At 43.0% G+C, this 23,092-nt stretch overlaps 1 protein-coding gene across 1 annotated transcript in view; it reads right to left on the bottom strand.

Moving 5' to 3' along the window:
• Positions 1–284: 284 nt before the first annotated feature.
• Positions 285–23,092, bottom strand: part of LOC140731661 (LHFPL tetraspan subfamily member 7 protein) — a 313,609-nt gene continuing 290,801 nt past the window's right edge. Inside the window, exon 3 of the mRNA XM_073053296.1 lies at positions 285–2,148. Within this exon, the coding sequence (XP_072909397.1) occupies positions 1,922–2,148 (227 nt within the window). The 3' untranslated portion in view covers positions 285–1,921. The remainder of the gene's footprint in view (positions 2,149–23,092) is intronic.

The raw sequence follows: 23,092 nt of genomic DNA on the forward strand, positions 1-23,092 counted from the left end.
AATGTCTTAAGCTTTTACGGTTTTGGTCAAACATCACATCTAAGAGATAATATTTTAAATGAGAAACAATAATTTTGATAAAATTATGTCAACAGAAATTAAGAAAAAAGACTAGATCAGTTAGGCAATGAGGATGAGTTGGGCTGATAGGTCTGTTTCCATGGTAACACCAACAAAATACTGGAGGAACTCAGCAGATCAGGCAGCAGCTATGGAAAGGAATAAACAGTTGATGTTTCAGCCTAGTCCTGATGAAAGGTGTCAGCCTGAAACATCAACTGTTTATTCATTTCCATGGATGCTGCCTGATCTGCTGAGCTCCTCCAGCATTTTGTGTTTGTTATTCTGGATTTCCAGTATCTGCAGAGTCTCTTGGGTTTATGATGAGCCAATTTCCATGCTGTATAACTCAATGCTGCACCACAATACGTGATTGGCCTCTACAATAGACAACCCCTAAGGAGAACATCATACTCGACTCAAAGAAATCTGATAAATCTAAAACCAGAAGTAATATGAGGAGATACAGAAGTTTAATGTAATTTTATATAAGCAATGTTAATAAATTAACTGAATACTTACAGAAAGTGTAAGAACTTCCTAGATGGAGGGCAAATGAGATAACCTTGGCTAAGTTCCATTTGGCATCAATTCCGCTAGAGTCCCTGAACACCAGCTTGAAGTTTGTGAAATGGTTGGTCACAGCAGGTGGCATTGCAATGGTTATATGCAGTGAACGGGTTAATAAGGAAGTAATTACACATTATGGTAAGAGGGGATCACTATATTAAGTAATGACAGATAAAGATGATTTTGTATTAATGCAGATGTTTACTCTGAAATTTTCATTATGGCTATACAGGTACTGCATATTCTGATGTATCTTCATACAGACAGTTGATATGTGGGGTTCTTTATTTAAAATTTAAATATAGTGGCTTGATTGTTAAAGCCATTAGACAAGAGGACTGCATGAGTGTAAAATGTACTCAGAGATCTTAGCAGCGTGCAAGCCCTCATCACAGATGTAATCTTCCAACCTCAGTCAGAAGAATTTCTAAACGGAATTGTTGGTCCATCAACCAAAGCCTGACAGAGATTTTAGTGTGAGGTGTCTCACTAGAAGTTTGTTCTTACATAATGTGGATTGACGAGATCTCCAGTTATTTGATAAGCTTCCCTTTAAAACTGGAGTTATCTGCAATCTCTCTGGCTTTATTCTGACTAAATATTCACATGGTAATTTTGACCCCCAAGAGAAGGCATTTCCCGATAGTTCCATACTCTAGTTGAAAACCTTTTTTTTTAAATTTTTGACGTTTAGAAGCTCAGACAGAAAATATCCTGGTTGAAAGAACCGTACAATATCACGATTGTTATCCATTTTCTAATCTGTTCCATTTTTTAATGCCTGTACTGATCAGCAAGAGCCTCTGTTATGCAGAACACACCATGTGGTCATTTTGTTACTGCATATCTCCTCTGATATCATTCCTCTTACTTTGTTCACAATAACTGGAATTCCTCAACCAATTGAACCCTCTTTTATCTGACCATTACCCAGCTCAGCAATGTCCTGGAAACTACTGTCAATCCTTGTGAGAACTACAAATGAACTGAAATTGACAGGAAAATCGTTTAAAGTCTAGTTATAAGTGTATAACAGTAACTCACAGGACACAAGACTTCCTTGTAACTGATTTCCTGACAGCTTTTTTCATAAATTGCTAATTTTGGCAGCTTGCTGTGTATTTTGAGGAAATCAGGAAGACATTTCACATAATGCACTTGGGTCGCAAATCGAATTTAGCTGTTTCATAGCTTAAAGAAGTGCTCTCATTATCTTCTGTTCATTTCTGAAAGAGTAAAAACAGGATATTTCATAACCATGGTACAATTGTCCCTCTTTTAGTAACAAGTACTATAAAATTGCAGGTATTGGGGTTGGTAAAGTGGATTCTTTTGGTGCGTATTTGGAGAAGAAAGGTAGAAAGACAGCGAGCATGACTCCGACGATCCCCAGCATGTAACCCCATCCAATCTGACAGTCTGCCGCGTGGTAGATGCTCGAATCCCCGCAATATTTCTGCACAATGGCGGAGTTCAGTCCAAAAGGATAGACAAGAAGCCCAGATGCCATGATGAACACTGCGAAGAAACACAAGAATCAGTTAATTTGGTGGCTTCAATGTTCTCGTGCTGTTCATGTCCTCAACCTGAGGTAAGAATTTCTTTAAACATTTCTGGACAGATCCAATAATTGTGATGCACAAAATTAACGGCAAGAAAGTTCCCTATATCAGGAATTGTTGGAAATTACGTACAAGAGTGATATATTTTGCAAACCCTATTTGAAAGATGCAGAGCTCTGTTAAGATCTTAATGGTTTAAATTGCACCCAAAAAACGTAATGATCTGCACTTGCTGAATGTTCAACACAAGAGATTCTGCAGACGCTGGAAATCCACAGCAACACACACAAGATGCTGGAGGAACTCAGCAGGCCAGACAACGTCTATGGAAAGGAAAAAACAGTTGACATTTCGGGCTGAGACCCTTCATCAGGACTGGAAAGGAAGGGGGAAGAAATTAGAATAAGAATGTGGGGGGAGGGGAAAGAGTACAAGCTAGAAGGTGATTGGTGAAGCCAGGTAGGTTTGGGAGGAAGGATGAAGTGAGAAGCTGGGAAGAAGAAGAAGAAGAAGGATTCTGATAGGAGGGGAGAGTGGACTGTGGGAGAAAGGGAAGGAGGAGGGGCACCAAGGGGAGGTGATAGGCAGGTGAGGAGAAGGGAAGGGGTAAGAGGAGACCCAGAGTAGGGGAAGGGGGAGGGGGAGAAATTACCGGAGAAATCCCTGGTCATGCCAAAGATTGGAAGCTACCCAGACAGAATAAGGTGCTTCATGTCATCATTTACCAAATATGCAGTGCATGTAATATTGGGTTACAGTTGTATTAACTTTTGTTCCATATTTGCATATTTTTGGTACAATGTTTTAACTTTGTGAAAATGGTTTTGCCCCCATCACCCAGGACATACTCTCTTCTTATTACTACCATCAGGGAGGAGGTACAGGAGCCTGAAGACACAGAGTGTTTTAGGAACAGCTTCTTCCCCTCTGCCATCAGATTTCTGAACAGGCAATGAAACACACCATGAAAACTACCTCATTATTTTTGTTCTCTCTTTTTGCACTACTGTACTTACTTAATCTAATGTTTTATATATATATATAAAACTGTAATTTATATTAACTTTGCATGTATTGCACTGTACTGTTGCTGCAAAACAACAAATTTCATGACATGTTAGTGATATTAAACCTGATTCTGATTCTAAAACTTCACTTAGCCATATCTCATTCATCCTTAGCCGTGCTCCTTGGGTCCTTACTCCCCAGGATCGTCAAGCTGAAAGGTAGTTCCATGTGGAAGGGCCGCTGATCTTGTCTGTCTAAGTGGAGTTAACAATATTCAATGCAACTTACTATTGCCATGAATGGCTGTGGAGGCCATGTCATTTGGTATATTTAAAGTGGGGGTTCTTGATTAGTAAGGATGTCCAAGGTTTCAAACAGAAGGCGAGAGAAAGGGGTTGAGAAGGAAAATGATTGAATGGTGGAGCAGTTTCAATGGGCTGAATGGCCTAATTCTGTCCCAATGTCTTATAGACTCAGTGGGAGAAAAGGTCTGTTCCCATGCAGTATGTCTCCATAATTCTATTAAGATGAATCCCTAGCATTTAGTCCATAGCCTGCCAGTTACAGGTCTTCAACCACTCACCCAGGTACTCAACAAAAATTGTGAGGACTCTCTACCACCACCCTTCTAGGAGGCAACTTTCGGAAACTATCACCTCTCAACTTCCCCCTAAATCCTTCCATTTATGTTCCCCAGTCACTGACCAGTATGCAAGTGAAATAGACCCTTTCCATTCACCATTTAGACCTCTGATAATGTCGGCGACACTTTATATATGGCAGCAATTTTAAAATAAATGAAATCAATTGTAGTCCAAGTATATCCATTTGTTACCATAAATATTGGCATTATTAGTACAGGAGCTGCAATGTTATGTGTCAGCTCAGAATCAGAATTGGGTTTATTATCACTGACATGTCGAGAAATTTGTAGCTGCAGTTCAGTTCAATACATATATTATAAATTACCAGATACATACATACACACAAACACTCATACACATATAACATACTGTATATAGCTGTATGTGTATATGTATCTCAGACCTTTGTACGGTACCATATATGTAATATTTGGAAATCTGATGGCAAGAAGCTGTTCCAAAACATTGAGTGTGTGTCTTCAGGCTCCTGTACCTCCTTCCTGATGATAGTAATGGGAAGAGGGCATGTCATGAATGGACAATGGCTGTACAAGACTACTTTTGGAGTACTACGTACAGTCTTGGTTGCCCTGCTATGGGCAGGATGTCATTAAATTGAAAGGGATGCAATAAAGGTTTGAGGATGTTACTTGGACCGGAGGGTTTGAGTTATAAACAGTAGCTAGATACCTCCAAGAAGATCACAACCTCACTGCGGTTTGGAGACTTGCATCCCTCAATGACCCATTGAGCTATGTTGGCTGGAGTCAGGGCGTTATGCTTTGACTCTGGGTAGGGTTACCCATGCCAAACAGGTCAAAGGGTAGAGGCCAGACTAAGAGAGGTCCACCTGTCCTCCAATTCAGGGTTCAGAAGAATGAGAGGGGATCTTATAGAAACATACAAAATTTTGAAAGGGATAGATAAGATAGAAGTAGGAAAGTTGTTTCCATTGGTAGGTGAGACTAGAACTAGGGAATGTTGCCTCAAGATTCAGGGAAGAAGATTTAGGACCGAGATGAGGAGAAGCTGTTTTCCTCAGAGAGTGGTGAATCTGTGGAATTCTCTGCCCAGGGAAGCAGTTCAGGCTTCTTCACTACATTTAAGAAACATTTAGATAGGTTTTTACATAGTAAGGGAATTAAGGGTTATGGAGAAAAGGCAGGTAGATGGAGCTGAGTTTATGGACAGATCAGCCATTATCTTATTGAATGGCGGGGCAGGCTCGATGGGCCAGATGGCTTACTCCTGCTCCTATTTCTTATGTTCAGCTCAAGGCTAACAACGCTGACTGGTCAAACTGTTACCAAAATAGCAATGTGGTATCCTTCTACATCTGTGTACAATGGTGCTCCTCAGTCTCCACCCAGGACTTGCTCAGCAGACAGTAGTGAAAACCGAGAGCACGGTGACGGAGGCCCTGAACACTGTCAAGTAGAGATGGAAGGCCTACTGGTGTAATGGGCGGTAGACTTGAAGCAGATTTTCCTTGGAGGATCGGAAGCTAAGGGCTGAGTTAGTGGAATGTTAATGGGTGGGGTGGGGGGCACAGATAAGGAAAAGAGCCACAATCTTTCTCCAGAGAGGGCAAGTTCAAAACTAGGGGTACTAAGTTTAAAATGAGAGGGGAGAGATTTAAAATGGACCTGAGGAACTGCTTTTTCCACACAGAGGGTGGTGAGTATATGGAACAAGAAGTGATAGAGGCTGACACAGTTACACCATTTAACAGGATGGGTCTATGGATTGGGGAGATTTAGAGGCTCAGTCAAGGAGCTTGGTTGGCATGGATGAGTTGGATGGAAAGGGCTGTTTCCATGCTGTATACCTCTATGAATCTGACAACTCACTGTTGGAGTGTTTAAAAAAGAGAGTAGCGTCCATCATCCAGGACTCCGCTATCCAGGCCATGGTCTCTTTTCGCTGCTGCCATCAGGAAAGAAGTCCAGGAACCTTAGGTCCCACACCACCAGCTTCAATAACAGTTATTACCCTAGAGCCACCAGGCTCCTGTGCCAGCATGGATAACTTCACTCACTTCAACTCTGAACTGGTTCCACAACCTATAGACTCACTTACAGGGACTCTATAATTCACATTTTCAGAATTATTATTTGATTTCTTCTGTATTTGCACATTTTGTCTTCTTTTGCACATTGTCTTTGTGTGTAGTTTTTCATCTTTTCTGTTATATTTCTTTGGTCTACTATGAATACCTGCAAGAATATGAATCTCAGGGTAGTCTATGGTGGCATATATGCACATTGGTAATAACGTTACTTCCAAGTTTGGACTTTGAACTAGGTGATATTGAATGCTCAACTGTGTGCTCCCCCTCTCCCTGTGGATTGAGAGGCTACCCAGGTTCAGTAACCATTATTGACAATAATAAAGCACCAGGCACTGAAATAGTTACATTCCTGTTTCCCACACAAGTTGTCACAGATGCACTTAACCTTGTGTTTTTGTTTGGGATGCCTTTGTGTCAGAGAGGCCATGTAGACGGATGAACAATAAAAGCACTTCTCTACCACTTATGATGATGGAGCTTAGCAGTCTAGGAGTGTTTCAATCTGCAATTGCTCAGTTAGCTAAAAGCAGATCATAACCTTTGATTAAATAATTGTTCGGAGCCATCTAACCAGTCAGCAGAATCCACAAGTAAGCAATACTCTTAATAATCCTGAGAAAATAGTGCCTGTTTGGCAGGCAAAGACAGCAACTGTAAAAATGAGAAACTTCCAAACGCCTTTGGTTATTAATTGGATTTTTTTTCTGAACTTTCCTGTGGGAGCCAGGAGATTTCTGAATCGGGCAACAGCTTCCTTGTGGGAGTGAAGTATTTTTGTTTGTTTCTGGGTGGATTTTTTCTAATGACTTAGAGACACAGCAATGACCCCACACTGTCCAATTATCCTGTGAACGTGTATGCCTTTGGGACGCGGGTGGAAACTGGAGCACCGAGCCAAAAGCTATGCGGTCATGGAGAACATACAAACTCTTTACAGGGAGTGGCAGGACTGAACTGGGATCACTGGAACTGTACGGGCTAGAGTTGTAAGCTGTGGTGCCAGAAACACAGCGACACTTTTGTGGTCTGCCCCAGCACATGCTTGGACACAAACAACGCAGTTCGCCGTATGTTTCGGTGTTTCAATGTACACGTGACAAATACATCTAAACCTCGGGCCTTGGGCCACCACCAGATGATAGATGATCCCACAACAAAAATGGCTGATGGCCAAGTGTTACGGCAGTGGACTGGTCTCCAGTGGGTCTCAGTGAGGCAGAAGAAGTGAACCACCTCCCAAACCATTCCCCTGTCCTTCTCCACTGTGGTAGTGTCTGTGTGTCCTACATCAGTCAACTCTAGAACCCACAAACTTGGATCCCCAGGGATATCCCAAGTACAAAATAACTTGTAAGCCTTCTCTATAAGAAAATAAATACTTTGAGCAGAAATTCATTAAACTTGATTATCATCTGTTAATTGCCACAGAGGAAATATTACAGAACTCCACATCAAATATAAGACCACTCAGCACTCAAACTCTCATTCAGAGTTAATGGATTGTTCTGTTGAACAGGGATCCCTGGTCCCAAAATATCAATGCAGCTATAGAGCAGGTAAGACAGCGACTATACTTCATTAGGAGTTTGAAGAGATTTGGTATGTCAACAAAAGCACCCAAAAACTTGTACAGATGTACCGTGGAGAGCATTCTGACAGGCTGCATCACTGTCTGGTATGGGGGGGGGGGGGGGTGGGGGTACTGCACAGGACCAAAAGAAGCTGCAGAGGGTCATGAATTTAGTCAGCTCCATCTTGGGTACTAGCCTACGAAGTACCCAGGACATCTTCAGGGAGCGGTGTCTCAGAAAGGCAGCATCCATTATCGAGGATCTCCAGCACCCAGGGCATGTCCTTTTCTCACTGTTACCGTCAGGTAGGAGGTACAGAAGCCTGAAGGCACACACTCAGTGATTCAGGAACAGCTTCTTCCCCTCTGCCATCCGATTCCTAAATGGACATTGAACCCATGAACACTACCTCACTTTTTAAATATATATTATTTCTGTTTTTGCACTATTTAAAATCTATTCAATATACATATAACATAATTTATTTTTTCCTATATTATGTATTGCATTGAACTACTGCTGCTAAGTTAACAAATTTCACGACACATGCCGGTAATTATAAACCTGATTCTGATTCTGATTAGAGCCAAACTAATGAGTCTGAAGTGTCACTGAAACAGACACTCTAATAATTGAAGTGTGTGGGTGCTTGCTGTGTGCAGTTGGCTCCAACCTTTCCTACACTGAAGCATTTCATTGGTGGTAAAAGATCTTAAAATGCTGCAGTTGTTAAAGGTGTTATACTAAAGTTCAAAGTAAATGTATTCTCAAAGTGCATACGTGTCAGCATATACAACCCTGAGATTCATTTTCTTGTGGGCATACTCAATAAGTCCAATAACCATAATAGAATCATTGCAAGACTGTACCAATAGGGCAGACAACAAGTATGCAAAAATCAACAAACTGTGCAAATTCAGAAAAAAATAACAATAATAACAATAAATAAATAAGCAATAAATATCAAGAACATGAGACGAAGAGTCCTTGAAAGTGAGTCCATAGGTTGTGGGAACATTTCAGAGTTTGGAGCAAGTGAAGGCGACTGAATGTATCTGCTCTGATTTAGGAGCCTGATGGCTGAAGGGTAATAACTGTTCCTGAACCTACACTAATTACCTGGTATATGCACTGCCTTTGAAATATTTAGGTACCAGATGAAATTGAGAGGCAATGAATTTAAATGGATACCTTTACCTTCATCTCCAAAGTTGCCCACCCCTTTTCCTGTCCTCCCATTTTTGACCTGCTTCCCATATCCCTTCCATCCCATCACTCATGTTCATCCCCTTCCCTCTTGGTTCCCTCAGCCTGCTACCCACCCACTTCCCTCATCTGGTTCTGGTTCCATCTGCCCTATACCTCTCCCCTTATGGTTCACACCTTTTACTTAACAGATTCCAGCACCTGTAGCCTCTGTGTTTCCACCCTGCCAGCTATCTCCACCTTCACTCTCCCCTTCTATGCTTCACTACATCTGCTTCTCTCTTTCTAAATCTCCCCTTTTTAAAATTGACCATCCACTGCCTGTATCTCTTAACTGCACCCCTCTTCCTCGATCTGCCTGTCCACATCCTTCTCCCCTCCTTAGCTCACCACTCACCCCTCTCTCTTGAAACCAGCCATCTTCCCACTCCAGTCTGAGGCCTGATGTAGCTTTTGGACCCAATAACATCAACAAATCCTCCTTTCCCCAGCCACCACAGATCCTGCTTGACACACTAAGGTTCTCCAGCATCCACAGGCTCTTGCTTTGTCTTTATTGTTTAGCATGCACATAACAAAATCTATTGGGTTTTTTTTTCTGTTAAACAAATCAAGCCAAAGTGCCTTTTTTTTTGAAAAGGGCCCACCATTCCCTCCTTGGGATCGGTATCTGGTTATGTCAGAAGATCATAAGGCATGGTAGCAGAATTAAGCCTTTCAGCCCATCATTTCTCTAGCATTCAATGATGGCTGATTTTCCCTCTTAACCCCATTTTCCTGCCTTCTCCTCATAATCTTTAGACACGCTTACTTATTAAGTGCCTATCAGTTTTAAATATACGCAATGACATGGTTTCCACAGCTGTTTGTGGCAATGAATTCCACAGATCCACCACTGTCCGGCTAAAGAAATTCCTCCTCATCCTTTTTCTAAAGGGACTTCTTATATTCTGAGGCTGTTCTCTCTGGTCCTAGAATCCCCACTATAGGAAACATCCTATTCACTTCCAGTCGATCTAGGCCTTTCAATATTCAACAGGTTTCAATTATATCCCTCTCCCCCAACCCCCATTCTTCTAAGCTCTAGTGAGTACAGGCACAAAGTCATCAAATGTGCCTCATTCGTTAACCATTTTGTTTCCACCAACATTCTCGTGAACTTCCTCCGGACCTGCTACAATGCTAACACATCGTTCTTTTGAAATGGTGCTCAAAACTGCTCAAAGTACTCCAATTGTGGTCTGACCAATGCCTTAGAAAGCCTCGGCAAATCCTTTCCTTGTTACTGAACTTCGGTGACCCTGTGAGTGTGCCGTCGGCTGCTGTGGCAGTATTAAACTGGGCTCTGGGTTGGCTGTGACACACTAACAGCAGCAGAATAGCTCCTGACAGGGAGTGGGCTTATTCCCTTAACATCTGTTAACCCAGCGAGGCCTAAGCACAAATGTTGCCCAGGACTGAGTTACAGTGTCATCACCAATTAAATGGACTCTGAAAACCTGCACTCGTTTCTCAATCGCACTTTGTTTACTTACGCACAAGGACAACAGTGTAGCCCCTGTCACCACAAAGGGCTGCATCACAGCCTGGTATGGAAACACCAACGCCCTTTAGTAGGAAATCCTACAAAAGGTAGTGGATGTGGCTCAGTCTGTCACAGGGAAAGCACTGAGCACATCCCAGCTCCAACAACCCTAGATCAATGCTGATCTCAGGTTCTGTCTGTGTGCCATTTGCACTTTCTCCCTGTGATTGTGTGGTCTTCCCCTGGGTGCTCGGGCTCCCTGTGACATTGCCCACCCTCACTGGCTGATTGACTAATTGATCACTGTAAGTTACCCTCATGTGGGTGAGCGGTAGGAGAATCTGGGGAAAATCCATGGGCATGGCTAAGGGCAGGAGACGCGAGGGCCAGTGAAATCCCACCCCCCAGGTCACTGGGGTCAGAGGTCCATGTGAGTCTGGAAGTTTAGGCCCAGATGTCAAACCCGTGATCGGCAAGTCCTGAGGTCAATATCCAGATGTCAGCAATGTCCAGAGGGCAAAGCTGAAGGTTGAAGTCCAGACCATGGTAAAAGTCTAAAGATAAAAGAGTGCAGGTAGAGGCTCAGAGTCACAAGGGTTAGAAGTTGTTATGAGTTCAGAAGTCAAGGCCCGAAGGTTAAACCTGTGACCGGTGAGTCTCGGGGCGAATTCCAAAGTTAGAGGCCTGATGTGTGAGAGCCCAGGGCCAAGGACTGGAGGCCTGGAGGTAGCCTGTCCTGAAATTGGAGGCCTGTCTGAATGGGTGGGGAAGGGTTTTGTTTTACTGTTGTTGCTGTTGCTGCTTCTGTTGTTCTGCACAACTCTGCGGGCATGCATTGTCGGCACCGGAATGTGTGTCGACATTTGCTGGCCCATCCCTGGGTGTGTTGGTTGTTAACGGAAGAGATGCATTTCATTGTAGTTTCGATGTATATGTGGCTAATAAATCTGAATCTGAATGTGAGAGGGAATAGTTTACCGGAGAAAAAGTGAGCAAATGGAGTGAATGGCCACAAGAAAATGGATCTTTGCTGTACTACATGGGGATGTATACAACATGTACTTTGATAATGAAGTTACTATGAACTTTGATTCCGCGACGCAGCAGAGCTGGATGGACTAAACTGAATAATGAAACATAAGTGCACCATACAGTTCCGTACTCTTCAGCTGTCTGCTTTGAGCCAGATTCCAACAAGCTATTTCTTATTCATAATTAATTGTGTTTTCCATTCTAATGTGTTGTAGTGATGAGACTTTGCACCAATTTCTCATTACCATAATAGGATGCTGGCTATCTGATGCAGTGAGAGCAATATTCAGAGTTTTATACTGGCCCAGTGTTCCAAGCCTAAGAATAGCCCTGGCAGTGTTTTAGAGCATGGAAATTCTCCACTATGAACACCAGAGTCTGTGTGTTACCATGACATCCTGTCTGTATTGTTGCCAAGCTTCGCCTGTGTAGGTTTATTCAATGTATTCACATTGTACACACTAGTACTGACAACCCTGGAACGCTATCTAGGTGTGCTTAAAACCTGACAATGTTGGTGTGTATACCTTCATCGGGTCCTACTGGACAAGTGATTGATGGTCCACTCGTCCACAAATGATGCTCGAGATCCTTGCTGGTAATGATTTACTGATGATGTCTTTTGAGAGGACATGTAATTTTCCATTGAAAATAAAACAAAAGAGTAAGCTTCCAGTCACTGGCTGCTGTCGAGATTCCCCATTCCTCTAGGCCTTCAAAATGAACTCATTAACTAAATTATTGAACAGATGTTTTGATTATTTCAGCACTAGCTATGACTTTATTAGCTGCAAATGTTACGCTTTTGCCAAACTTTGAAAATGGTGGATTAGAAATCAGAGTGCTTGCTAAATTGTTTTCGTTATTTGTGTCTCTTCTAGAGAAATTTGCTAAAGTAGGCTGTGTGATGCAAAGCATAATTCCTGGCTGTTCATGGGTCGCGGCTGTTTCGAGTCTGTAGACTGGGCTGTGTTCAAGGACTCATTAGAGGATCAGATCAAATACACGATGGTTGTCATGGACTTGTAGCAGTTGTAGATGACTGTGTCCCCACAAAATCATTCAGAGTCTTCTCCAACCAGAAGTCCTGGATGAACCACAAAATTTGCAATCTGCTGTGGGCATTCAGGTCTGGAGACCAAGTAAGGTATATGGTATGATCTCCAGAAAACCATCTCACATGCAAAGTGGCAGATCCGGACCAAACTTGAATCAGTGAAGGATGATCGACAGTTGTGGCAGGCCTTGAATGCTATCTCCTACTACAAAGTGAAACCAAGCGACATAGGTGACAACAAAGTTTCACTGACAAAATTGGACCAGTCAGCCCATTGCATCTGCTCTGATTTACTTCCCCTCTCAACTCCATTCACCTGCCCTTTACCCATAGCCTTTGATGACTGGCAGGAAACTAACACCTCAGCTTTCCTCAGGGGTGTGTGCTTAGCCCACTGCTCTGCTCTCTGTATACACATGACTGTATGGCTAGGCATAGCTCAAATGCCATCTATAAATTTGCTGACGATACAACCATTTTTAGTAGAATCTCAGGCGGTGACGAGAGGGCGTACAGGAGTGAGATATGCCAGCTAGTGGAATGGTGCCGCAGCAACAACCTGGCACTCAACATTAGTAACTCGAAAGATTTGTTTGTGGACTTCAGGAAGGGTAAGATGAAGGAACACATACCAATCCTCATAGAGGGACCAGAAGTGGAGACAGTGAGCAGTTTCTAGTTCCTGGGTGTCAAGATCTCTGAGGATCTAACCTGGTCCCAACGTATCAATGTAGTTATAAAGAAGGCAGGACAGCGGATATCCTTCATTAGGAGTTTGAAGGGATTTGGCATGTCAACAAATACACTCAAAAACTTCTATAGTTGTACCATGGAGAACATTCTGACAGGCTGCATCACTGTCTGGTATGGAGGGGCTGCTGCACAGGACCGAAAGAAGCTGCAGTGGGTTGTAAATCTAGTCAGCTCCATGTTGGGTACTAGCCTACAAAGTACCCAGGACATCTTCAGAGAGCGGTGTCTCAGAAAGGCATCATCCATTATTAAGCAGCCAGGGCATGTCCTTTTCTCACTGTAACCATCAGGTAGGAGGTACAGAAGCCTGAAGGCACACACTCAGCGATTCAGGAACAGCTTCTTCCCCTCTGCCATCCGATTCCTAAATGGACATTTAACCCTTGGACACTACCTCACTTTTTTAATATTCTGTTTTTCTGTTTTTTGCACATTTTTAAAATCTATTCACTATATGTATACTGTAATTGATTTACTTACTTATTTATTATTGTTATTTTTATTTTATTTGCATTGAACTGCTGCTGCTGTTAACAAATTGCACGTCACATGCTGGTGATAATAGACCTGATTCTGATTCTGATTTAAATATACCCAATGACTTAACCTCCACAGCCATCTGTGGCAATGAATTCCATAGATTCGCCACCCTCTGGTTAAAGAAATTCCTCTTCATCTCTGTTCCTAAGGGACGTTGTTCAGTTCTGAACCTGTGTCCTCTGGTCCTAGACTCTCCCACTAGAGGAAACGTCCTATGTCCATGTTATCCAGGCCTTTCAATGTTTGAATGTTTTAACTGAGAGCCTCACTCATTCTTTTAAACTCTAGAGGGTACAGACCCAGAGTTATCACATGATCTTCATACATTAATTCTTTCATTCCCAGGATAATTCTTGTAAACGTCCTCTGGATCCTCTCCAATGCCAGCTCATCCTTAGATATGGAGCCCAAAAGTACGCACAATACTCAAGATGTGCTCAGAGTAATGTCTTATACAGCCTTAGTATTACATCCATAGTTATGGCATCAGCCATGTTTTTATTGAATGGGAGAAAGGCTGGATGGGCAACTTGTTCTCCTGCTTCTGTTACGCATTTTAACCAACTTAAGGAACAGGAGATGAAAGGGTGAGAGAAGCCAAGCTACAAACCAATTTCCAACTTCCCATTGTTCCAAGTGTCCAAAGCTTTTTGGTGTTTTGTAGCTTTCAGTTAACACAAAGTCCTTTGACACGCAGCTTGTGACTGTGTAGCAATGACTTATGTATGTGTGGAACAAGAATGACACCAGAGTAGGTACGATTAAACATTTTAAAGAGCCATGTTAGTAATGGTACACGCTGGCATCTGGAAAAACGAACCGGGCCCACGGAGATGGAAAAACATGCGCACTTGAAAGCCTGCACAAAAGGAGAGAGCCGCCCGTGTGTAGGAGGCCCAATCGATTCACTGCACGATCAATCGGCCACATGTACACTTGCCACGTTCTCGCAATCGATCCCATATGGTTCAGTCTCAATGTTGTAGAACTGAATACTCATAGTGCTTCTGGCAAAGCACATCATGTACAATATTGTGGCGGGCATTTGGTCCATAATGACAGATGAGGAAGCTCGTTAACAACTGCTTTATTTTTTTAAAACAAAATATACTTTATTCAAAAATAAATTATATACAATAAACCATTCAATGACTTTCAATCCTTAAAACTGTTTCCATTGCTGTCTTTACATTTTCACACTTTTCACCACCCATGTGGCACTCTGTTATTCCATATTTACATACACTCATTTAGGGGTATACACCCCGCCCCCTCACCCCTCAACTCCCACGGGAGAAAAACCCTAGACTGTGGTCCTTCCCCACCGGGCCCTTGCGGTGCCTGTATCGAGTTTGAGTGAGTCCCTCAGCATGTACTCCTGCAGCCGAGAATGTGCCAGTCAGCAGCATTCCCCCACGGACATCTCTGTGTGCTGGTAGACCATCAAGTTTCGGGCAGACCAAAGAGCGTCTTTGACCGAGTTGATGATCTGCCAGCAGCACCGGATGTTGGTCTCGGTGTGCGTCCCCGGGAACAGCCCGTAGATCAGAGAGTCCTCTGTTATGCAGCTGCTGGGGATGAACCTCAACACTGCCCCTTCCATCCTCCTCCACACCTTCTCTGCGAACCCACAGTGTGCAAAGAGGTGGGTCACCGACTCCTCACTGCAGTCCTCCCGTGGGCAGAGGGGTGTGGAGACGACGTTCCGGGCATACAGGAGGGATCAGACTGGGAGGGCCCCTCTCACCGCCAGCCAGGCGAAGTCTTGGTGCCTGTTGGTGAGGTCTGGCGATGATGAGGCATTTTGCCAGATGAACTGGACGGTCTGCTCAGGGAACCACCCCACTATGTCCATCACATCCTTCACCTGCAGTGCCTGCAGGACCTTACGTGCTGACCACTGCCTGATGGCCCTGTGGTCAAAGGCGCTGACCTGAAAGAACTTCTCTACGAAGGACAGGTATGGCGGCAACGACCAGCTGACAGGGGTGTTGCGCAGGAAAGGGGTCAGACCCATCCTTCGTAGCAAGGGCGACATGTAGAACCTGGGTACATGGTGGTACTTGGTGCCCACGTACCTGGGGTCCACACACAACCTGATGCAGCCACACACGAAGCTGGCCATCAGGGTGAGGGTGACATTGGGGACTTTTTTGCCCCCGTTGTCCAGGGACTTGTGCATGGTGGTCCATCTGACCCGCTCCATCTTGGATCTCCAGACGAACCTGAAGACGGCTCGGGTGATTTCCGAGCTGAAGGAGCAAGGGACTGGCCACACCTGCGCTAAGTACAGCAGCCCTGAGAGCACCTCACACCTGATGACCAGGTTCTTACCCGCTATCGATAGGGAGCGCCCTCCCCACAGCCCCAGTTTCTGTTTCACCTTGGCAGTCCGCTCCCGCCAGTTCTTGTTGCACGCCTTGGCCCCTCCGAACCAGATCCCCAACACCCTCACGTGATCAGACCTGATGGTGAAAGGGACGCTGGATCGGTCGGGCCAGTTGCCGAAGAGCATGGCTTCACTCTTCGTGCGGTTGACCCTGGCCCCCGACGCCTGCTCGAACTGTTCTCAGATGCTGATCAGCCTGTGAACTGACCTCGGGTCACAGCAGAAGACGGTGATGTCGTCCATCACCGGGAGGTTTTGACTTGGGTCCCTCCACTGCCTGGCAGCGTCACCCTCATCCTTCCTGATGGCTTCGGCAAAGGGTTCTATGCTTATTGTGATAAACACAAAATAGACCAGGCACCATGACCCGGACAGTGAACCCAACAGACAGGGGAGGTGACCATCACACACCCCGGTTACAGTCAGGGTGACCCACAAACACACGGGCAAATAACTGTATAACCCAAGCTAAAATGTAGCAATAAATGAAATGGATGCATGAACTCTATAATCCCACAAAAGCATTTTAACACGAGAACAATAAACAGTGCTAGTCATTAGAAATGCCGGGTCTGGCTGTCAACCATGCCCACCCTTCTCCCAGAGCGTCACAATATGAACCAGGAAGCATAGCCTGAACAGGCAACCAGACCATGACATCTAATCAAAATCCGTCCGGACCCTGGAGGAGTATACAAGCTGGCATTCTGAGGAGACAACACCCTCAACTGCTCACTTTTGATGGCTTCTCGATTGGAGCCGAAATGCCTGCAAACATTTTGCCGAACTCAGTGATCAACCAAACTTCCAAACTAAACAGGCTACTGCAATCCATCACAAGATGAAGAATCCATTCGGCCAAAACGTTCCCAGGAAGTACTTTACATCTTGCAAAAACAACTCCCTTGTTGACACTGTCTACAGAGGGTGAAATGGGCACAGATGAAGTGGATCAGAAGCTATTTCAATGTGATGGAAGTAATTCACGATTAATTGAGTTTCTTTCTCATTCCTGCCCTATAACAGTGCTTAGGACTTTATAGTACACAAGAGTAAGCAGCAAATTTGCCATTGCAGACTTTAATCCTGAGGGAAGATGTCTTTTACAATAAAGTCGACTCCGGTACTTAATCCATGATTCAAGGCTTGGCACCATGCAACACTGTAAGCCTAAATGCAAACAGAAAGTTTTAGGAGTAAATAGCCTATCATCCAGAATTGTCATTCAATGGTGCAGGAGATGCTGATACAGTGTCACAGCTCAATGTGATGCTGAAGAGGGTGGCAGGAGGTTCCTAATAAAGTGTCAATGAGTGTACGCTCATGGTCTGCTGCTGCTGTAGCCCATCCCCTTCAAAGTTCGACGTGTTGTGCATTCAGAGATGCTCTTCTGCACACCACTGTTGTAACACGTGATTATTTGAGTTACTGTCGCTTTGCTGTCAGCTTGAACCCGTCTGGCCATTCTCCTCTGACCTCTCTCATTAACAAGGTGTTTTCGCTCACAGAACTGCTGCTCACTGGAAGATTTTTTGTTTTTCACACCACTCTCTGTAAAATCTAGAGACTGTTGTACATGAAAATCCCAGGAGATCAGCAGTTTTTGAGGTACTCAAACCACCCCGTCTGGCACCAACAGTCATTCCACAGCCAGTGTCATTTAGATTATATTTTTTCCCTCATTCTGATATCCGGGCTGAACAACAACTGAACCTCTTGACCATGTCCGCATGCTTTTATACATTGAGCTGCTGCCGTGTGATTGGTTGATTAGATATTTGCATTAATGAGCAGATGTACAAGTGTACCCAATCAAGTGTAAGTGATGGATTTAATTAATATATGTAAAATTATGAGAGGTCTAACATGGTTTAAAAAAAGAGCTTATTTCCCTTAACAGAGAAGTCAGTACCGTTGGGTAGGTAAGTTAGCTGCTGAGATTCAAGCGGAAATGAGAATAAGAAAATTCACACTGTATTGTGTGGGGTCCAGAACTCACTGCCTGAAAGGGTATGGAGGCAGAAAGCGGGCAAATGGACTAATTATGACTTATTTTCCTTCTCAACCGCATTCTCTTGCCTTCTACCTCTAAACTTTGACACCCTTGCTAATCAAGAACCTACCAATCTCTGCTTTAAGTATACCCAGTGACCTGGCTTCTGCAGCCATCCATGGTAATGAATTCCACAGATTCACCACCTAAAGAAATTCCTCCTCATCTCTGTTCTAAAAGGGCTTCCTTCTTTTCTCCGGCCGCACCCTCTAGTCCTCACATCGCTGTGTTACTCTCTGATTCCAATGTCATTTAAAATGTTGCTGGATAAGCACATAAAGCTGGCACAGACTCAATGGACTAAAATGGTCTCCTCCCAGATCCTAGATATGAACTAAGAGGTGGGAAAGAAGATATCCTAAAGTCCATTCTTTACTGGATAGTTTCCTTCCGACAAATACTGTACTGGAAGGAAGCAGAGATTGCTGAAAGTTTGAAATGAAACGGGAAATACCAAAAATGCTCAGCAAGGTAGAATTTCTCAATGGAGCAAATATATTTTTCAGGACAATGACCTTTCAACAATAGGTCGATGTGTTTCCAGTACTTCAGGTATTTTCAGAAAGTACTGCACTTTGACTCATTTTAGATATGGTACTTTTAGCAGGATGGTTAAAAGAGAGTCAGTATATGTTGTTTACTTGGATTTTCAGAAGGCTTTGACAAACTGCCACACGAGTCTGCTCACAAGATAAGGGTCCATGGTATAACAGGAAAGATACCAGTGTGGATAGAAGACTGGCTGACTGACAGGAGGCAAAGAGTAGAAATAAACAGAGCCTTTCCTGGTTGGCTGCTGGTGACTAATTGTGTTCCACAGGAGTTGGTATTGGGACAGCTTCTTTTCACATTATATGTCAACGATTTGGATGATGGAATTGATGGTTTTGTGACAAGTTTGCAGACGATATTAAGATAGGTGGAGGGGCAGGTAGTGTTAAGGAAGCCGAGATTCTGCAGAAGGACTTAGATTGGGAGAAAAGGCAAAGAAATGGCAGATGTAATGTAGTATAGGGAAGTGTATGGTCATGTACCTTGGTAGAAGGAATAAAGGTCTAGACTATTTTCTAAACAGGGAGAGAAAATTCAGAAATCATAAGGGACTTGGGACAGCTGAAGCAGAATTCCCTAAAGGTTAACTTGCGGGTTGAGTCAGTGGTAAGGAAGGCAAATGCAATTATTTCAAAAGGACTAGAATATAAAAGCAAAGGTGTAATGGTAAGCATTTATAACACACTGGTCAGAATGAACTTGAAGTATTGTGAGTTGTTTTGGGCCCCTTAGTTAAGAAAGGATGTGCTGTCATTGGGTCCAGCGGAGGTTCACAAGAATGATCCCGGGAATGAAAGGGTTAACGTATGAGGAGCATCCGATGGCTCCAGGCTTCTACTCGCTAAGGTTTAGAAGAATGAGTGGGAATCTCATTGAAATCTGTCAAATATTGAACGGTGTAGATAGAGTGGACATGGAGAGGATGTTTCCTACAGCGGGGGAGTTTAGGATCAGAGGCCACAACCTCAGAAAAAAGGACATCCCTTTAAAACAGAGAAGAGGAGGAATTTCTTTAGTCAGTGTGTGGTGAATCTGTGGAGTTCATTGCCATGGACAGCTGTGGAGGACAAGATACTGGGTATACTTAAAGTGGAAGTTGATAGTTTCTTGATTAGTGAGGATAAAAAAGGTTATAAGGCAGAAGAATGGTGTGGAAGGGGTTAATAAATCAGCCATGATGAATGGCGCAGACTAGATGGACTGAATGCCCTAATTCTGCTCTTAATGCGTTACTTTTCAAATACAGGAAGCTTATTTAGATTGCATACATTTGTAGAATTATTTGAAACAAAATTTACAATGTGTGAAGTGGTTTGGGAATAAAACATAATCTCGTTACATTTGGAGGAGAGTAAATCTTTTTATACTTAACCATTCTAATAATATTATATTTTGCTTTATGGCTTTTAGCATGAAAGTTATGTACTATTTAATAGAATAGTTTTTACATTAAAAAATAGAAGGTACAATATATTACATTTCAGCTATAAAAGTGTTCATTACAGGAAAGCACTGTTTAAAAGTTCATTGTATTGATAGTTCTAAATGTCTGATAGAAACCTCAGTGGAATGAATTTTCACGGCAGAGCTTAAAGTATTAGTGTTACTAACTGGAGATGAATTTCTAGGCATGTATGGCAGTGCTGGTGCACACATAGAAAGTATGATGATTTTTGCTTTGATTGAATGAGCCTTCAATTTTTATTGCACAAGACCTCAGAATATCAGTATCAGTGGAAGTTACACTGACCTTTGGCCTTTGCAGTGGCTTGTTTTCACTCCAGTCTTAATTTCTTCCTTAATCATTCACATCGCCAGCCTGGCTGGGATTTATTACCCATTTATTACCCATTTCTAATTGCCCTTGAACTGAGCAGCTTTCTCAGCCATTTTCAGAGGGTATTTAAGAGCTGTACATGTAACTGTAGCCCTGAAGTCACATGTAAGACACACCAAGTAATGATGGCACATTTTCTAATGGAAGGACATTAATAAACTATTAATTTATATTTTTACACCATTTGTGGGTTTGCCACAAATTTATTTATTTAATAAATAAGCTGAATTTAAATTCTTTAACTATAATGGCGGGATTTGGACGTGTTCTCAGGACGTACAGCCGGCTGGTGGCGTAGTGGCATCAGCGCCAGACTTAGGAGTGAAGGCTCCTGAGTTCGAATCCAGCCGGCTCTCTTGCCCATTCTCCAAGCTCCATCCGTGCTGGGTTGAGCATCGAGCTAGCAACTCAGCATCATAAAAACAAGAAAGCCTGCTGAAAAAACACCGTCACGACGGCGTCCCGATGACTCCACTCAGAGTTAAAGGCTTCCTTCTTCTTCTTCTCAGGACATTAAATTATCTATCTACTTTGCCACCATTCCTTATATTAGATTCCAGTACACACTACAAAGGCAAAATACAATAAGCAAACTTGACAATGCCATGGTAACATAGTTGAACTCCAGTTTTACAGAATTCTGCCTCTACTACACAGTTATACTCTTCAAACATTATGATTTGCAAAGCAGTAAGATTAAATTGGTACAGTATAGAACAGAAATCAATCTTTCCTTGATTGTGTTTTGACCTTTGACTCCTGATGCTGTTGAATATAATTTGATTCCTCAGTAAAAATGGCATAGTTTTGATATTAATATTAAAAATGGAATTACTGAATATTAAGGAAACCTCTGTGTGTATTTATGTATGAGAGAGAGCGACTGACCTAATGGATATGTTGTCAAGCATGTAATGCATCTGACTTTTGTGAAAAATATACAATCATTTTAACTTTTATTTCTTTTTATTTTATTTAGAAAAATAACACAATAGCCGGCCCTCCATCCCAACAAGCCCACATTGTCCAATTACACCCTTCTGACTAATTAACGTGCTAACCTACATACCTGAATGTGGGACGAACATGGAGCACCTGGAAGAAGCCCATGTAGTCATGGGAAGAGTGTACAAACTACCTAGTCATGGGAAGAGTGTACAAACTTCCTAGTCATGGGAAGAGTGTACAAACTTCCTAATCATGGGAAGAGTGTACAAACTTCCTAGTCATGGGAAGAGTGTACAAACTTCCTAATCATGGGAAGAGTGTACAAACTTCCTAATCATGGGAAGAGTGTACAAACTTCCTAGTCATGGGAAGAGTGTACAAACTTCCTAGTCATGGGAAGAGTGTACAAACTTCCTAGTCATGGGAAGAGTGTACAAACTTCCTAGTCATGGGAAGAGTGTACAAACTTCCTAATCATGGGAAGAGTGTACAAACTTCCTAGTCATGGGAAGAGTGTACAAACTTCCTAGTCATGGGAAGAGTGTACAAACTTCCTAGTCATGGGAAGAGTGTACAAACTTCCTAGTCATGGGAAGAGTGTACAAACTTCCTAATCATGGGAAGAGTGTACAAACTTCCTAGTCATGGGAAGAGTGTACAAACTTCCTAATCATGGGAAGAGTGTACAAACTTCCTAGTCATGGGAAGAGTGTACAAACTTCCTATAGACAGTGGTGAAATTGAACCCAGGTCGCTAGTGCTGTAAAATTGTTCCGCTAATCACTACACTACCCTTGCCGTCACATACAGAATGTAACTATGGTGTGAAAAATATAATCATTTAAACTTTTATGAAGCAGTTTACAGGGGTTATGACAGTGTTTCATAATGAGGTGATCAAATGTGTGGTCCAACAAGAGTTTGACAGTGGTGCAACATCACCTCACAGCACCTGAATTCAATCCCCTGACCATTGACCAACACACCATAAGCCTTCTTAACCACCCTGTCAACTTGCACAGTAATTCAGAGGGATCCAGGGATGTCGACTCAAAATTCCCCTGTTCCTCCATTCTGCTGAGAATGCTGCCATTAAGAATCCTGCGATGATCTCTGTGGGACACGGTTCATCTTGGGGACATGGCAGCCACTGATTGAGCTGCTGCTGTGGAGCAATGCGGGAAGTGTGTCTTTTATCCTTCCTGCATAACTGTCAGCACAATCCTATGATTCATTCTGCTTAAGGGCCGAGATGCTTTTGTCCATTTGCTGTGAATTTTGTTAATTACTAAAAGAAACCTTCTTAAAATATTTCAATCATAATTATTTATCATGCAAAAGGGCTCCAGCCCTGCCAGTAACAGATTAAATAATTTGTAATAAACACAAGAGATTCTGCAGGTGAGAAATCAGGCAGCATCTATGGAAGGGAATAAACAGTGGATGTTTCAAAGCAAGACCCTTCATGAGAACTTGCATATTTTCAAAGCATGATAATGTTAACCAAATTCTCCAGGAACATCAGGGGCTCATCCATGCAGATTAGTCTTGGAACATGGAGACCTGGAAAGATATAGTATGGACATAGGCTCTTCAGTCTAGTGAGTCCGTGCTGACCATTAACTACTTATTTTCACACTAATCCAGGGGGTCCCAACCTTTTTTTATGTTCTAGACCCCTGCCATTAACCGAGGGGTCCATGGACCCAACTAG

This window comes from Hemitrygon akajei, chromosome 8 (genome assembly GCF_048418815.1).
Source record: "Hemitrygon akajei chromosome 8, sHemAka1.3, whole genome shotgun sequence".
NCBI classification, from domain to species: domain Eukaryota; kingdom Metazoa; phylum Chordata; class Chondrichthyes; order Myliobatiformes; family Dasyatidae; genus Hemitrygon; species Hemitrygon akajei.